This window comes from Sarcophilus harrisii, chromosome 6 (assembly GCF_902635505.1).
Source record: "Sarcophilus harrisii chromosome 6, mSarHar1.11, whole genome shotgun sequence".
Classification (NCBI taxonomy): domain Eukaryota; kingdom Metazoa; phylum Chordata; class Mammalia; order Dasyuromorphia; family Dasyuridae; genus Sarcophilus; species Sarcophilus harrisii.
In genome coordinates, this window is record NC_045431.1 from 186,054,272 (window position 1) to 186,073,114 (window position 18,843).

At 36.8% G+C, this 18,843-nt stretch overlaps 1 protein-coding gene across 1 annotated transcript in view; it reads left to right on the forward strand.

The window, feature by feature from the left end:
* The window catches only part of NOP14 (NOP14 nucleolar protein), a 54,230-nt gene that overhangs the window by 23,021 nt on the left and 12,366 nt on the right, over nt 1-18,843 (forward strand). Inside the window, exons 4-12 of the mRNA XM_003773429.4 lie at nt 2,430-2,569; nt 6,792-6,926; nt 8,206-8,328; nt 9,241-9,372; nt 10,847-11,144; nt 13,092-13,222; nt 15,827-15,912; nt 16,465-16,600; nt 18,715-18,816. Coding sequence (XP_003773477.1) covers nt 2,430-2,569; nt 6,792-6,926; nt 8,206-8,328; nt 9,241-9,372; nt 10,847-11,144; nt 13,092-13,222; nt 15,827-15,912; nt 16,465-16,600; nt 18,715-18,816 — 1,283 coding nt within the window. The remainder of the gene's footprint in view (nt 1-2,429; nt 2,570-6,791; nt 6,927-8,205; nt 8,329-9,240; nt 9,373-10,846; nt 11,145-13,091; nt 13,223-15,826; nt 15,913-16,464; nt 16,601-18,714; nt 18,817-18,843) is intronic.

Sequence of the window (18,843 nt, forward strand, 5' to 3'; positions counted from 1 at the left end):
AGTCTTATTTCTCAATTAAAAAAACAATTTGGTTGATAAAGGGGGGAGAGGAAAACAAGTGGAAGTAGAAATGACAGGCATAAGTTTTTATATCAATTATAGAATTTTGGAGACATCTGAAATTACCAGAATTAAATAATTTTTTTGGTGGATTATTTGTTGCCCTTTGTAGAATTAGAAGTTTTGGCAACATACAACTTGTATCATATGTGTTCATCTATGTTTTGTCAGTTTAGTGTTTTGGAATGTTTGACCTTGCCTAATTTTCCCCATCTGGTGTCTTGAAGGGTTGAATAATTTCCAAATGCCCTCCGGCCAGAATTAAACCATCCTAGCATCTGCCAACAAAACTACAGACTAGAGCATTCCTATGTTTTATAGGAACCTTGAAACCTCCCACTTCCTCCCGCCTCCCCAACACACAGACACACACACACACACACACTCTCTCTCTCTCGATTTTAGACTACTCTAAACAACCCTTAACCAGTTAGTGCCTTTAAGGCAGCTTCTTACTCCTTTTGTGACCTAAGAAAATCAATTCCTCTCTCTGAGTCTCAGTTTACTCATCAGTAAAAAAGAAGAGGTTAAACAAAATAATTTCAAAGAACCCTTCCAGTTCTAAATTTTTTAATCCTACCAACATGGAAAAATCTAGAAACCTCTCAGAATCATTATATCTTGTTTATTTCAAGAGTATTTGACAAGGTGTTTTTATTAAGAAAAAAGTTAATAGCCATTTAATGAATTCCTATATGGCACCTAGAAGTACAGATTAAAATGAGTTACAGATTAACTCTGAGTGTAGGGAACACCTACCAATAAGAATTAAAGCCAAATGTTAACTCTACATTTACTAGCTGTGTGACCTTGAACAGATTACTTCACCTCTTACAGACTTGGTTTCCCTTCCTATAAAATAGGAACAGTATTTATGTGGTCATCTGCATAGCTTCTTCATGAGACACTGATGAAGAGTGTTAATAAAAGTGCTTTGTGATTAAAATGCTTTTTTAAAAAGTCATTTACTAAGTATAAAATAAAAACTTATGAAGTACCCAAAATAGCTTGTTATTTGAAATCTAGCTCCCAGCTAACAGGAATTTATTTTTAAAACTCTATCTTTCAAGTGCTTCACAGTAATGAGTCTTAACTAAAAGATTTTATAAAATCCGCCATTGGTAAAAATAGAGAAACTCATTTTTGTCTATGAACAAAGAGCATTTAAGTGCTTACTTTGTGCTAAATGCTGGACATACAACCAGAAAAGCAAAACAATTCTTGTTCTCTAGGAACTAATATTTAATGGAGTGAGAAAACATTCCCAGGAAGGCTCAATTGCAAGGCTAGTGGAAAAGCTTTATGGCCTTTAAGATTGAGCTGAACAGTAGATGCTAAGACTTCATAGTCTGGCACAGCAGCAGGGCAGATGTTAAGACCCTATGATCCACCATTTTATTGCATGGATTATAGTTGAGGACCCCCAGTTCTTTGAAGTGCCATGAATGACCCCAGTTGCCCTGAGCCAGTATCAATCCAGACCCATCACTGTTGGGAAGGAGAAATGGGCTGAATTGTTGGCATCTGGTGGTCCTTTCCACACATTATCAGCATAAAACCAGGGAGATGGGAAAGAAGGGGAGTTTTGACAGAAAGCTTGAAGGGGAAATGGAAAATCCTGAGAAATCTGAGCAGAGAGCAAGAGGAAATTCTGATCTGTTCCATACCTTTCAGTGCCCAGTGGGATCCTTTCATCTCTTCAACTACAACATCCTAATTTTTAAAAATACCTTAAATACAATTTGTATGTGTACATGATTTGTGTGTCTATACATTTTAATTTATGTAATGAATGTTTTTTGAGAAATCATGTATAAATCAAATCATAGCTAAATTGTACTAAAGGAACATTTTAAAAGAATCTTCAGATGAACTCCTATGTGGATAATTATCCCTGAATATAGAACATAATCATTTTCTAGGTGTAGAGCAAGAAGATATATGACATTGAACTAAATGTAATCCTAGAATACAATTGGAAGTTAATTTCTTTTTCTTCTATCTCACTTAGCCTTCCTTTTTTGAAACAAGTCCCTGATTTCATTTCATTTCTTTGCGTTTTGCTTCTTTCTCCCCAAAAGTTGATTTTGGAGGGAAAATAATTCTTGTAATTGAGGATTCTAATGGTAGGGTTAAATTTTAATAATTGGATTTGACTGAAGGCTCCATTGTAATATTTGATTAGTGCCTATATACATATATATGTTGTGTTCAAGATGATTTTTGTGAAATTTTTGCTTGAATGTAGAATTACTCAGTTCTTCTTATGACTTCTCTTGAAAGAAATGTTGGCAAAATACTGTAATTGTACACTCCCAAATAGTGAATCTGTGTGTGGTTCATCTTAGTTCTCACCATTTTTTCTGCAGCTGAGTTAACTGCTTCCCATTTTGGAGGAGGGGGCGGGCTCCTTCGCAAGAAAACCTCTGAACCAGGAGAGGAGGAAGAGAAACCAAAGTCACGTAAAGAACTGATTGAAGAACTCATTGCAAAATCAAAACAAGAGAAGGTAGGTTTGTGTTCTTAGCAAGGAACAATATTAATAATGAAATTAAATGCCACACATACACACTTGTGTGTGTGTGTGTGTGTGTGTGTGTGTGTGTATGATTTTATTTCATTTTGACTATGTTTAAAACTTTTAAAAATGTGGTTTAATATAATTCCTTTTAAATATAGATATTTTGTAGAAGAAATAAAGTCCTACCTCACTTCCTCACTGTGATATAGAAATGATCCTGAATTCTCAAAGACAATGCCAGTGGCAGGGTGGAGGTAAAGGGGGAGGAAAAGCTCTGGCAAGTTCTGCCATATTGGGAAAGCTTTGAATGTGCCCCTGATAACAGACAAGTTTTTTTTCCATCAGACTTACTAAGCTAATTGCAGAGATGTAGTGTGACCAGTAGGCTGGCCACCCGGTGATAAATCAGCTTTCTTTGTTTCATGTCTGTAAGGTTCAGTTTCCCATCCTATAAAACAGAATAATAGTTGTATGATCTACCTCACAGCATTTTTATGAGCCACAAATGAGAGTGGTAAAACAAAAGAAAATGAACTATGATCTGTTATATACAGCTTCTCTTTTCCTCCCTTCTACTTCTTCAAAAATGATGGCAGACAAGTGGAAACAGAGTCAAAGAGTAGTAAGAATTATATACAGATTTTAGATCATTAATACATTTCAGTTTGTCTTTTTGTATTCTAAATATAAGATCCTTTACCAGTAACCAACAAATGGACATATTTCCAGTCTTGACATGCTTATTATAAGAAAAATCAGAGAGAAGAAGGAATTTGCAGTTAATTGAAAGAATGGTTCATGAATTCTCCTTGGACAGGAAAAGAAAGAAATTGGCTGAGTGAGTTTTTGTCATACATCCAGGAGCAACAAGAAACATTCTTTCACGGGATATTTGCTTGTTGTGTATTATGATGCTGATAAGTATGGGTAAAAAGTTCATTATGAAAATAATGGTAACCTAGCCACATGTTGTTGAGGATTATATGTTACAGAAAATATAAAGGATATTAAGATCCTATTGTATATATTGCTGACAATAAAAAAGATTTAAATTAAATTAGAACAAAATGCTACAAGCTTTTTTTTTTTTTTTTTAATGGCGAAGGTGTTTCTCATCCATATCTTAAGATCATTCAGGATTTCTTATAATATGTTAAAACAAATAATACTATTCTATGATCCCTCTGATTGTGGATATTAGATGAGTAATAAAAAGGAAAATGCATATTTACCAAAAATATTTGTCACTATGAAGGAGGAAATCCTGCATAGAGTCCCACTTGAGAAGAGAGTCCTCATAAATATTGAGGTTCTTCAAATACTTGTGTTCACACATGACATTGTGCTGATTACATCAAGCCCCAGGACAAAGCTGAGCTTTCTAGAAGAAATCTTTAATTACTCAAAACAGTTCTGCCTGCCCATCTACACAGAAGCTTTATTCATATACACGTGATTGAAGAATCCCTTGTTCTTATTTCAGTATATATTTGGTTAGAAAAATTACCCCCAGAATTGAACAGAAAGAAGATAACAAACAAGCTTTAATTGTTATGGGGAAAATTGCAAATTATGAAATGAAAGCTAAGGCCCATCTTTTCCATACTGATATTTGGAATAGTATTCCCTTTAAAGAACTAAAAATGAGTATCACCCAAAAGTCAGTGAAGAGGTGGATGCCAGCATCCTACATCATAGTGTCCTGTTCAAAATAATAACTATAGCAATCTAGAGACGCTAGCTTTTGGGATAACAATTCACTATTTGACAAAAACTGCTGGGAATATTGGAAACTAGTTGGCAGAAACTAGGCATTGACCCACACTAAACACTGTATGCTAAGTTAATGTCAAAATGGGTTCATGATCTAAACATAAAGAATAAGATTATAAATAAATTAGAAGAACATAGGATAGTTTATCTCTCAGATCTGTGGAGGAGGAAGGAATTTGTGACCAAAGAAGAACTAGAGATCATTATTGATCACAAAATAGATAATTTTGATTATATTAAGTTAAAAAGTTTTTGTACAAACAAAACTAATGCGGACAGAATTGGAAGGGAAATAATAAAATGGGAAAACATTTTTACAGTCAAAGGTTCTGATAAAGGCCTCATTTCCAAATTTTATAGAGAATTGATTCAAATTTATAAGAAATCAAGCCATTCTCCAATTGATAAGTAGTCAAAGGATATGAACAATTTTCAGATGAAGAAACTGAAACTATTTCTAGTCATATGAAAAGGTGACATTGTATATTATGATACTGATAAGTATGGGTAAAAAGTCCATCGTGAAAATAACTATTGATCCAAATCACTATTGATCAGAGAAATGCAAATTAAGACAATTCTGAGATACTCCTACACACCTCTCGGATTAGCAAAAATGACAGGAAAAGATAATGACAATTGTTGGAGGAGATGTAGGAAAACTGGGACACGAATACATTGTTGGTGGAACTGTGAATGGATCCAACTATTCTAGAGAGTGATTTGGAACTATGCTCAAAAAGTTATCAAACTGCACATACCCTTTGAGCCAGCACTGTTACTACTGGGCTTATATCTCAAAGAGATCTTAAAGGAGGGAAAAGGACCCGTATGTACAAGAATGTTTGTGGCAGCCCTCTTTGTAGTGACCAGAAACTGGAAATTGAATGAATGCCCATCAGTTGGAGAATGGCTGAATAAGTTGTGGTATATGAATGTTATGGAATATTATTGTTCTGTGAGAAATGACCAACAGGATGATTTCAGAGAGGCCTGAAGAAACTTAGATGAATTGATGCTGAGTGAAATGAGCAGGACCAGGAGATCATTATACATGGCAACAACAAGACTCTACAATGATCAGTTCTGACAGACGTGGCTCTCTTTAACAATGAGATGATTCAAACCAGTGCCAATTGTTTAGTGATGAAGGAAGCCATGTACACCCAGAGAGAAGACTTTGGGAACTGAATGGATCACAACCTAGCATTCTCACTCTCTCTATTATTGTTTGCTTGCATTTTTGTTTTCCTTCTCATGTGTTTTTTCTTTTTAGATCTGTTTTTTCTTGTGTAGCAAGATAACTGTATAAATATGTATACATATATTGGATTTAACATATACTTTAACATATTTAGCATGTATTGGACTACCTGCCATCTAGGGTAGGGAGTGGGGAAGGAGGGGAAAATTTCAAACAGAAGGTTTTGCAAGGGTCAATGTTAAAAAATTACCCATGTATATGTTTTGTAAATAAAAAACTATAATTTAAAAAAAGCAATAAATTTAAAAAAAAAAAAAAACATAGTATCATGGTGGTGCTCTCAGAAAGTCAGGAGAAAGTAAGGAAAGCTTCCAGCATGTTGGGTGAACATCCTGTACTAAAGTTTTAAAAGAACATTTATAAAGATCTTGGAGATGGACATGTAGTGTGCATCATTGGAAGAAATTCACAAATTGATTCCAGATCTATTTGATTAAAGATAATGTTAACTCTTATCTAGTACATATTAATAATTTCAATGATTAGACACCTGCATAAAATATATTATTTTTAATATTTTAATTTAATTTAGATTCTACTTAAAATTTAAAATTTTTTTCTCTGTCATGATTTCATTTAATACATTGATTTCCAGAAACTTTGTCTTAAAAGGGAGATAAAATAGGGATATTAGCAACTCTGTGATACAAAATAGAATATAATGCATGCAAGAATTAGGTACAAGCAGAGCTTTCTGTTTATCAGTAGAAAAGATCAGTTAGTATGTTAGGAAATCATATTCCCTTCATTTTACAGATGAGAATTAAGTCCCAGGGAGATCAGAATGACTTGGGTAAGGTCATACAAATCTAGGGATTTGAAGCCAGGTCCTATTACTAAAGATTGGGGTATCTGACGGAATATGAAGGCTGGGGAAAGAGATGGGAAACTTGATGATAGAGGAAGAAGGGGTGTTTAAAGAGACTTTAATAGAAGCATATCATTTTCATAAGCAGGGGTGTAGCATTTTAGCTAATTGTGTTAACTAATCATAAGTAGTAAGTGTTTTTTTTTTTTTTTTTTTATGTTTTTACCTTTCATAAATGTTTCTGTTTTTATTGTCCCATGTTGGTTTTGGACTATGTGGCAGCATCTTTCTTTGCTAAAAATAAGAATAGTTAGTCTGAAGTGAAAACTAATGTGATGTAAGGTGATTTTTTTTTTTAATCCTAGCGTGAGAGGCAGATTCAACGAGAAAATGCCCTTGAACTCACTGAGAAATTGGACAGTGATTGGAAAGAAATCCAGTCTCTCCTATCTCACAAAACCCCCAAATGGGAAAAAAAGGATAAAGAAGAGAAACCTAAGGTAGGAGCCAAATCATTTAATTAAATAAACACTATACTGAATGTCTTGTACTTATTTTAACCAGGGGAGAGTTTTTATGTACTGGCCCTTTTTCTTTTATTCAGTCATCATTTATTCCACCTCCACGTATTAGCAACCACCCAGGTACAAAGTAAGAAAGTAAGACGTGGTCCTTGCCTTCAGGTTACATAAAGTTTCACAAGGGATGCAAAAACATGCACAACCAACCTCTGCTAGTACACAATGGAATATAAGAATGTAGGAAATCTACAAAGAGCCATGTAAGAACTGAGGATGAAACGTGAATTCCTAGTTTGAGGGAACAGGAAAGGATTCTTAGAGAAGGCGACATTTGAATCAGGCCTTGAAGAATTATGGGATTTCAGTAGGTAGAGGTGGGGACAGGGAGAGGAAGCCATTTCATGCCATGGCAGAAGCAAAGACACTAAGGTGAGAAAGAATACTGAAAGTATGGGAAAGGAAACAAGATGGGGAAGACACCAGGGCATTTGGATGTAGTTACTTTTGACTTTAATTCTTTGAACTGGGTTCTAAATTGTCCATTTGTAAAAGTTAAATTATTGATATCTTGCCACTGTGAGGAGAATCTAAATTATTTTAATGCTTACAGACCTCTCATATAGGTGTATTTTATCATGTCCCAAAATAACCTAGGAGAAGTTTCCGTTTAACATATTTTTTTTTCTAATAGTAGTTTTTTCTACAAGACAAAAAAATTCTTTCTCAAATACATTTATTTTATTTTTTTATCCAGTTGATTCCTAAATACTTTTTTTCAGTCTCATTTAAAACACTCTTAGAAAACAGCTCTTATTTATTTGACCAGGTTTTGATTTCACGCAGTTCTTCATAATTTTTTCTCAGCAAGTGAGATGTTTTGAGCCAGTCCTATCATTCCTGACATTTTTAACAAGTTTTCCATACATTAGATATATAACAGTACAAAAGATCCCTCCTAGTCCTAGAAAAATTCTTTTTTTACTGATTTGTTATACAAATGTTTTTATTTTTTGAGTGAACTATATTTTTGCTAAATCTACATGTATTGAAAGGAATTTCTAGTCTTTCAAGGCCTTTCTCATTGATTTCGTTAATCCTTAAGTATTATTATGAGTTTTTCTTTTGGCAGAAGAGAGTTAGATGTGGCTTGGCTAGTTCCAGACCTGGTCCCAGTTATTTCTAACTGTGGCCAGACATCCGATGGCAGAGATCTCTTAATATAAAGCACTTCTAACTAAAAAAGCTTGTTTTCCCTTAGCCTGATGCATATGACATGATGGTCCGGGAGCTTGGGTTTGAAATGAAGGCACAACCCTCGAACAGGATGAAGACTGAGGAGGAGTTGGCCAAAGAGGAGCAAGCACGACTCAAAAAGCTAGAGGTACCCTAAATCAAGTTGATTCTTAATTTTTCCTCTTCATTGTGACCTTGGAACTAATGGTACTTCTTGAATCAAAAGAGGCTGAACATGTGATGAAAGTGTTTATCTTGTAAACCTCTTTTCATTTCTCTTTTATATCCAAAGAAGGTTTTTAAAGAAAAGAGAAGACTGAAAATTCAGCCTTCAGATGTTGTCTGTTATCTAGTAATTTTATCTTGACCCAAAACTAGATTTAAGTAGTATTTATTTGCATTCTAAAAATATACATTGTATCATATTAATGGTATCATTAGCAAACTTAGAAAAGATAATTTTTTTTTCATGCACTTACCCAGAGTTAGTAGTAGAATTTCTTTGTAACCAGTGTGTGTGTGTGTGTGTGTGTGTGTGTGTGTGTGTGTACATATGTGCATATCTGTCTAGGTGTGTGTATATGCATCCATAAATGTATATATCTCCAGTTAGAAATTGATTTGAGAAGAGTACAAGAATGATATTAGGAGAGGGAGAAGGTTTGTGATTATAAAACCCTTTCTGCTGTAACTAAAGACATAAGGCCTCAACTACAAAGAAAATTATACTTTCATTGGTAAACTTTTAATATGCTTTTAAATCTTCCAAATAAGACTTGTATTTTATTTGTTAGTTTGTTGAAAAAATCTAAATAGGAAATCTTCAGAGTCTGACATGAATCCATAGAACAAGGAAATTCATATTGAGGAGGACACAATTGTGATTGCTCCAGTATCTTTTATGATCCTAGTGTGGTGTCACCCCAGAACATAACAAAACATTTTTAATCATTAATATAGCAATTTTAGTGTTGACAACAAGCTGCCTGAGTTTTTGTGACTTGTCTTGCCTGCCAGCATGAAAATGTTTTTATTAATTTTTTTTTGTTGTTTGGGACAGGCTGATAGACTTCGCCGGATGCTTGGGAAGGAAGATGATGAAAATACTAAAAAACCAAAGCACATGTCGGCAGATGATTTAAATGATGGCTTCATTCTAAATAAAGATGATCGGCATTTACTTTCTTATAAAGTAAGAGATTTGGGTTTTTAATATTCTGAGTTGTTTAGAAATGATTTTTTTTAGTTGTGGCATTCTCTAGTGAACTCATCTTAGTGAGTGATGTATTTTCTGAAGGGAGCTCTTCATTTTTTTTTTTTTAAATAGCAGGTTCTGCATAGTACTAAGTTTAGATATTTCTAATATAATCAGATGTGAAAACATTATTGAGAAGATGATAATAACACCTGTGTATGATAACACCTGTGTACCTTACTTCCTTAGAGAAGGTTCACAAAATCGGTGAAATAAGCATTTTTTACTGTTCATTTGTTCACTTCAGCTTTTCTTTATCATAGGTGAATGGTTTATTTATAAATTTATTTTAATATAGTAATACTCATAGTTTAGGTAGTTAGTATGGCTAGTTTTAAATGTCTTGTAAAGTTAAATGGCTATAATATACTTCATCAATAATTGCCTAATCCCCTCAAACACTTGAGTTTAAAAAAAAAAAAAATCCTTCCTATTATATTCTAACACTTGCCACACTTTTGAAATGTGTTCCCCTTGTTGAAAAAGCCAGGAAGGGGCCTTAGAATCATAGAATTTTAGTATTAGGAGCAATGTTTAAGAGCATCATGAGTGCCTGCTTTTTCCTGAAACATGAGTCCGCTTTACAAAATGCCTAACAAATAATCATGTTCTGCCCAAACATTTCCAGAGATGAATTTTCCTGTTCATCTAGTTTGATTTTTTTTAAAGACCTATCTGTTAAAAGCAAGTTCTTCCTTCTCCTGAATTGAAATCTAGCCTCTTGTTCTACCTACTCCTTGGTCTTAGTTCTCCCCTCAGAAGCAAAGTAGGTCAAGTTTCATCATCTTTCATATGATGACCCTTAAAGTATTTTAAAAGAGGAATCATATCTCCCTTAAGGCCTTTCTCCCCAATCCCAACATTCCCAATGCCTTCAGCCAGTCCTTCCAGAATATTTCCAGATTCCCTTTCATCCTGATCACTGGATCTTGTCACATTGCTATTTATCAGCATTCTTTGGGAAGTGGGGCACCCAGAACTGAACCCCATGTTCCATGTGAGAGTCTGCCGGGCAGAGACCGCGAGCTCCCTCGTGGACACTGTGCCCTGTTGGTGCAGAGCTGATCTTTGGCCCCTTCCTCTACCTCGCATCCACACCTCCCTTGATTCCCACACATCAAGAAGAGGGCACAAAAGTGGCGAGTGCTAGGGGCAAGGTGGGAGGCGCCAGGTTAGCAGAGATCATGGTGGCCATACTGGGCTTTTATATTAGCTCCTGGGGGCCACGAAGAAGGGTCTGAGAGTGCAGCTTAGCTGTTGGCAATGGGTACCAAGAAGGCAGAGACCTACTTTAATTGTGCCCTGTTGAGGTGACACTGTCTTCACACTTTAGTCTTTGCTCTTTTATTTTTTAATTCTTGTGTCTACAGGCTATTACCAGGAATAATTGCCTTTTTTTTCCTATTGTAAGGATGGGAAGATGAATCAAGAAATAGATGATCCTAATGAGGAGGAGCAAGCCCAAGAAGGCGGTGAAGAAGACAGTGAAAGGGAGGAGGATGAAGAGCCAGAGACAGAGGATTCACAAGAAAGTGATGCCCCAGATAGCCATTCCGACCTTGAATCTGATGGGGACAGTGAGCAAGAAGAGATTGTGCATGAGAATAAAAATAAAAAGCCAGTTCAGGCACCTGAAAAAAATACAAATGATGCAAAACAAAAAGCAGTGTTCGAAGCTGCTAGATCTGAACTTCCATATACGTTTACTGGTAGGCAAGCATGTGAATTTTTTTTTTTTTTTAATCTTAGATGACGCAGAAAAGACTCATATCGGTAATTCTCTGCACTTGACTTTATATATCTGGAAAGGGAAAAAAAAGTCAAATCACATATTTTTACTTTGGTTTTGTGTCAGTATGTCAGTATCATTGTATCCCTTTTAGCAGACTTTATCTGGATTAACATTTACTCACTTAATCAACCCTGTTATATTGGTGAGCAGAATGCCCACTAAGTGAGAACGTGAAATATTTTGTACCATTGTAGAGGCTTTGTGGTTTCACCCTTTTGGCTGTTGGGGGGTAGTTAGTAATAGAGAAATCCTGAAAATGAAGTTGGTTTCTTGCATGACTGTAGGGTACTGCCAGTAGGCCAGTGCAAATCTGCCTCTTCTTGTAGAAGAGCTTCCAGGAACATTTCCTAGTTAATGTTAAGCAGAAACATTTTTGTGATGTGGGGAAGATGTTTGTTAGTAAAGAGATCGGTCCAAGCCAGCCACCATTTAATCTCAGTGCAGAGCCATGGAAAAACATCCTCTTTGATGGATTTTTCTGGGGAAGAGGTTTCTCTTTTTGGGCCTCGGCTGTAAATGCCAGATTATTTGTATAGATAAAGTGCCTCTTGGGAGATACATGACTCAGTCATTCTGAGTCCTCCCTCCTTGTCTCTGCCCACAGAACTCCCTGGTGATGTCACCTACATGATCTTGTGCTCATGCAGACTATGCTCTGGCTCACAGGGAGATTCTGTCTCTTCTCAGGCTGTCTGTCCTTCTCTGCCTCTGCGTGGCAGCTCATCTATAATAAATAGCATCTATTGTGGTTCAGGGATGGAAAACAGGAATCAGTGAAATGTAAGAAGCCAGTGGAGAGAAACATCATGGAGAGGATACTTGAAGCAATCTCTTGGGAAGGTTTTCAGAGAGAGCCAGCGTGGCATGGCGGACGGCTGGAGAGCGGGCCTCCTGGCCAGGAAGGCTTGCCTCTGCCTCCCGTGGAGAGTGGGGAGCAGCTCCCAGGCTGCACTGGTGAGCGGAGATTGCTCGTGGGCAGATGCACTCACACTGTAGGTCCCGACCAAAACATTTTCAGAAGGTGAGGATGTTTACAAAGCCTTTTACGTGGGCCTTTGCTGTTTTACAGCTGCCATCATTCAGAAAGTTGTGGTGCCTCCCTGTTCATTGTCAGGTCAAACCCAAACTTCTCATTCTGGCATTTGGTCCCGTTCCTGTAGATCACACTGATATTCTGAGTCAATATTGGGGTTCAGGGTACAACAGGGGGATGGTGTGGTGGGAAGAGAACTGAATTGGGCATCATCAGACAATCTGCTTCTGAATCCATTTGCTCTTTATCGCCTTTATGTATCAGATGTCTTCGGTTTTCTCACCTGTAAAATCAAGAAGTTGAACTAGACAATCTCCAAAGTTCCTTTTATTTCTTAGTACCATGATCCTCTGAAATTTAGTTCAGCCTCCTCTTTAAACTTTTAAGGATCCTTCCTTTAATGAAATTCTGGGGAATCATTCCTTTGATGAGTATTTTGAGCCTTTAAAATTCAATGTGAAATTAAAATAAGTTTCAAGATTTCCTCAGTATAAACAAGTAGCAAACATTAAATATATTTATCCTTTTTTATTTTGAATCTGCCAAAGGAAGTAATTTCTTAGGATCACAAAGCTGGAGTTAAAAGGGGCCTTAGATGTTAATTCCAATCCTGTCATATACACAGGAAAAAAGAATCAGAAGCCATATTAAAAAAATGAAGTTTCTTAATTCCAGAGCCAATATGCTTTCCACTGTTCTACACAGTTTTTAAAAGATATTCAACTTCCACTGTATTGCGTATGATGACTATTCTTCTCTCAGAAACAAAGTGTTCTCATTTGCTTTTTGGATATATTGTTTATGAAACATTTTTGGTTATTTTTGTTATAGCTCCTGATTCTTATGAGGAACTTAAGTCTTTACTCTCAGGAAAATCAGCAGAACAGCAGCTTGTGGTGATCGAGAGAATTCAGAAATGCAACCATCCAAGTCTTGCTGTGGGAAACAAAGCAAAATTAGAAGTACGTCTACATGTTTGGGATTAAAGGACTCTGAAGGGCTGTGTTACTACCTTAAGTCTTTATTTATAAAGAAGACTGCCATTGTCTAGAGTTGTGCTGTCACATAGATGGGTAGTCAGCTCCATCCTGGCAAGAGGATGGTCACTAAGGACTGACTGAGGGCTTAGCACATGCACAGCCCAGACTAGGGGCCCCGTGGGGCCAGGGGTCGTGGGGATCCTGTTGTCATTCTCTGGTGAACTCAGAATCTACAGTTTACACGGGCCCCGCTCATTTCTGAGCCTTTCTTCTTCCACAACCAGTTGAGTGCCAAGGTCCTATTTGTTCTCCCTTTCAATTGTTTCTCAGATTTGTCCTACTTCTGTTCTTTCAAGTTGTACAGCCTTATTCCTGAGTTATTAAATGATCTTCTGGTCCCCAACCCTGTTTGCGGGATGCCCAGAGCACTGTTGCATTTCTGAGTTGCTTCTAGCATGTGGCCTCTCGCATGGAATTCTCTGTCATCCCTTCTCAGCCTCATGTTCAGGATCGTCCACAGTCTCTGTCCAGTTCTCCTCTCGCATTCTCTCAGAACAAGCCATGTTGTTCTAACTGGCCAGGAAACTTCAAGAGTTTCACTCAGAATTAACCCAGAGTGATTCACAACAGTGTTTAAATCCTGGTTCTCTGACTTGGGAGCCTGTGTGACCTTGGGTAGGTCACTTAAGTCCCCTTTTGCTGAGTGATATAGTGATCTTTGAACTCTAATCTACAATTCTATGGACTGGGTGCTTGAACCTATGAATCAGGTTGAACCAACAGATTGAACCTATGACTTTTCCTCATTATTGTCGCTTTGAGTCACTTTGTGCTGGAACTGGGTTCAGTTCTCAACTCTAGTTCTTGGGCAGATCGCTCAACCTCTTAGCCTTGAGTTCTTGTAAAACGGAGATAATCATAGCTGTCTTCTTATCCAGGAGGGTTGTTGTGAGGCTCAAGTTGTCACATTGTTGACATAAACTCATTGTGTAAATGTGTATCATTGCATTCTTACTAAATCGTAGTCCCTGCTCTCTTCTACCAATACCGAATGTGCAATCGGTGCATGCTGGCATGGGGCTAAAAGCTGCAAGCCCCACATGAACCCAAACCAGAGACAGGATGGGGTCAGGGGCAGCAGATGGACACAGACAAAGGGGTGATGGCTCAGAAGAAGGAAGGCCTGGGAGGATGGAGCGAAGCAGCCTGCAGGGGGTGCATTAGAGAGACAGAAGTAGGCCGGCATTTTTTAATCCCAAACTTTTCACATTGGTTTTGTCATATTTTCAGTGATCTATCCTATAAATTAGGATAGGCAGCATCATTGTTATAGATATCTTTTAGAGCCAGCTTCTTAAATTGTGGGGTGCACCCCTATATGGGGTCTTGTAACTGCATGTGGAAGTCCCAAAATTAGCAAAGTAAGTGTTCAATTTGTGTACTTGTTTTACATACCTACATACCCAGGGTCACATAAAAATTTCTTAAGCAAAAAGTTTAAGAGGCCACCCTGCTCTAGAGAGGGAAACTGAAGACAATACTTTGCCCAGCCTTAAATAGCTAGTTCCCAGATTAAAATACATTTCATAAAAGATAGGACTCTTCTCAAAAAATTTTCAGTGTAGTAATTAGAAACATCTAAGGAGAAAATTTCCTCCATCAGCAAAATCCTAAAGCAGCCAGGTAGGACTTATGGGCAATTCTCCCTCAGTCTCCTTCTGCAAATTCCTGTAGTACTTTAACACTTGGGCACACTGTCTTGCATTGTTCAAAACTGTTTTATTTGTGTTGCTTTTACTTTCTTAGATTGTTTCTGAAGGTCAGAGCCTTTATCTAATGTTCATTTTTTATATCTGTTCAATCTCTATATCTTGCCTGCCAGGAACTAACCTAGGTGCTTGATGAACCTTTGGTGACAATTTTGCTGTCCAAGGCTTGCTTTCAGTTCAGTCCATTGGGTCGGCAAAAGGGTTGGATTCAGTCCAAGCCGTGGAAAGTGTCCCAGGCAGGCCCTGGGCTCCCAAAGCTGGACCCATGCTACCAATTTACTCTGCCACCTTGAGCAGGCCCTTACCCTGTCAGGAGTCCTCTGTTAGCTGTGAAATGAGGCAGTTAGACTAGATGATGTCTAGCTCTGGGTTATTGTGATTATATTCTGTGACTTGATGATGATGAGGGAAGAGTAAGAGAAAGGAGAGAGAGCAGCAGAGGCGAAAGGAGGAGGAAGAGAAGGTGGTGTAATAGGTGACAGACAGTCTGCCTTTCCTTCCCAGTCCTTTTATTACATTTTTTCCTGCTTGCAGCTACTCTTACATTCCAGTGACTATGATCAGGAGTGAGGAAACTTGAGATTTGTGACAGTGGTTGTCATATTCTCTTCTGATTTTTTTTTTTAATTTCCTTAAATATGTTATTAGTTTAATCAGTGCATCTTGAAATTGCAAAGAACCCATTCCTTTGCCTTCTCAGTCTGTCCAAATTTTTTAGGTAGGAGCCCTACCTAGGTACTGATAATATTTAATTGGATGAGAATTTTTTCCTTTTAATACTACTCAATATATCATTTTCTTTTTGATGTTATTTCAGAAACTATTTGGCTTCCTTCTGGAGTACATTGGGGATTTGGCTACTAAGACCCCACCAGATCTAAAAACTGTTGACAAATTAATTGTGTAAGTAAAACATGGTACTTCATTGAGTCAGATAGATTCTGAGAATCTTTGTCATCTTTAAAATTATCAAAAATGCATCCAGGATATTATAAAAGAAGGAGGGTTTTCTGTGGACACATATGTAACAGGTTATCTCTGTCCCTTAAAGATTCAAAATCTGTAAGACTAAGAAAGGTATCTAGGGAACATCTGATTCAGGGCTTTTATTTTACAGAGGAAGAAGCCACAGCCCAGAAAAGGAAAGTAATTGGCCCATAAGACCTGTAGTGAGATTAGTGGACAGAGAACATAGCTAGAATATAGATTTACTAGGAAAACTCGGGGCTGGATCATCCAGAAACCTAGCAGAATATGAACAAAGTGATTTTGGCCAAGACTTCGCAGTTCTAACTATTAACAAGAGTTTCATGTTGAATCCAGTCAATGAGAATTAGCAGGTACCTCATTGGTGTCCTAACAAGGTGATTTTTTTTTTGTGGGGAGGGTGGTTCTCTCTCTGTTGGTTTTACTTTCTGGAGTAGTTGAACGATGACTTGTGTTTTTGGTTAACAGGCAGTTGTACAATCTTTGCCAGATGTTTCCTGAATTTGCAAGCAGTTCTGTTAAATTTGTCCTCAGAGACGTTGTACATGAGATGGAAGAAATGATTGAAATCAAAGGTCGTGCATCATTTCCAGGATTAGATGTGGTAAGTGACATGTTCTGTGGAGTAAAAATTGGCTATTTTTCCCATAATGTACAACAACTTAGACATTAAGTTCTATTTTACATTTCACAAAAAGGTTAATTATTAGAATACAGTATAACTTGTATAATCCCCGGGGCTTCATGGATAATCTGGAAAATGGAGTACAGTAAAACCTGAGAGAATTTTTCATATGTAAACAATTAACTAAAATGTTTTTAATTAAAAAGGAGCCTCGAAATGATAGAAAATCAACAATTTTGATGCCAAGTAGAATTAAAAACAACTCATTATGATAATGATCACTTCTGTAGCACCATCAGGGAGTTCACAACATAATACAGTGTCTTGAGAAAAATAAAGGGTTGCCAAGGGCTTTCCCCCAGCAGCTTTGCGACCTCTGCTTCCACAGGCTTGTTCTCCAGTTCATCATAATTTAGGGTGTACTCCACTATGATAGGGCATCATAGTAGAATATAATTAGGAAAATAAGTTAGTGTATACAAATATCTTCAAATATCTTCATTTTACTGAGGAAGTGCTTCCATAACTGCTGGGGAACAAGAGCAAGAGATAATCCTAAAGTGCCACAGGTGTGAATGGAGGTAGCTTTATTCTTTTTAGAAGTCTGAGCTTGTTTATCAGGCTCTGTAAGTATCTGACTTATTCATCACAAGCCCTTGAAGCATTGATAGAATTATCAATGCTCATAATAAATCTAACGTTACTTGGGATAAATTGTTAGTCCCAGCTTTTGCTAAAAGGTGACAGTGATCAATAACAATTGCAACTTCAATACTAAGTAAAGTTGAAAGTTATCCTACTTACAGCAAGATAAGTATACCAAAAAATGTATTAGAAGAAAAGGAAGGGAATAGAAGTACTCCCTTCTCCAGATCCAGCCTCTTAGGTAGAGAGAATTAAAGAACTGGATTCAGCTTGGGTGGTTACCCAACTAAGCAATCCTATCTACATCCTCCCTAAAATGTGACTATCCAGCTGGTCCTAAATTTTTCCAGGGCAGGGAGGACCCCCATCCCCTTGTTAAGAAGTTTTTACATACCTTGAGCCAAAATCAGTTTCCCTATACTGTTATCTTTTGATCCTAATGCTGTTCTCTTAGACCAAACAGAACAAGTCTAAATTTTGGTTATTCAAAAGTACCTTTTGACCATTCTTGTAACTCTGTAATATAATATACAAGTCTGGAATTTTAGAAAATGCAGTCTGTAGCCCATGTCGAAGTTATTGTAAGGGATAAAAAAGGAGAGGTGCCTCATAGTCTGCGAGAGGTTTCAGGTGTAGCAGTGGCGACAGCAGCATCTGCAGCAAAGACATGCCATCCTGGCCTTAGGTTGTTGCTGCTCTTATCAGAAATGTTTTCTCTACAGTATAAAGCAGGGAAGAGAGGCTTCTTTTTTTTTTTAATGTCACTGGTATCTCTAACAATGCTAATGCTATATTGTCATCTAACGTGGGAAAAGGGAAAGAAATTTGGAATGCAAAATCTTACAAAAATTACTGTTGAAAACCATCTTTACATGTAATTGGAAAAATAATATATTATTTTTAAAAAATGCTAATAAAGACAAAAGGAATTTGTAACAGTTAATCATCAGCTCTGCCACAACTTATCAGATTTTTACAACCCTTTCCTTTCAACAGCTCTGGTAGAAGAAAGCAGAAGTATTATTGGCCCCATTTTAAGGAGGAGAAAACTAAATCTCAAGATGTGGTTTCGAAACTGGATAGTCCATTTATTTCAATTTAATTAATTAGTCAGCTTTAGCCCTTCTAATTTCATACCCCACCCCAGACATAGGAATTAATGATTTCTTTGGTTATGAATCTTCCTGATCATTTAAGATAATTGGCTATTTGGAGGGGCCAGTAGAGGCCCCTCTCTGGACCTTTACGTTTTTTCTGAAGAGTTAACAAGAAGTAGTGTATCTAAATTTATTATAAAACCTTTGGAAATATTCATATTAGACCCATGGGTGTATTTAGTCAGTTTTATGCCAGTTTTTTCTATGTCTTTATAATCTAATTCTGAAGGCTTTTTCAAAACTGTATTCTGCCACTTCCCTAATCTTTTGTTAATAATAAAACCTTTTCAGCTCATTTATTTGAAAATTACTGGAATATTATTTCCGACTTCTGACTTCTGGCATCCAGTAGTAACACCTGCACTGGTGTGTATGAGTCAAATTCTCACTAAGGTATGTCATGAAATGTTTAATTTTCAT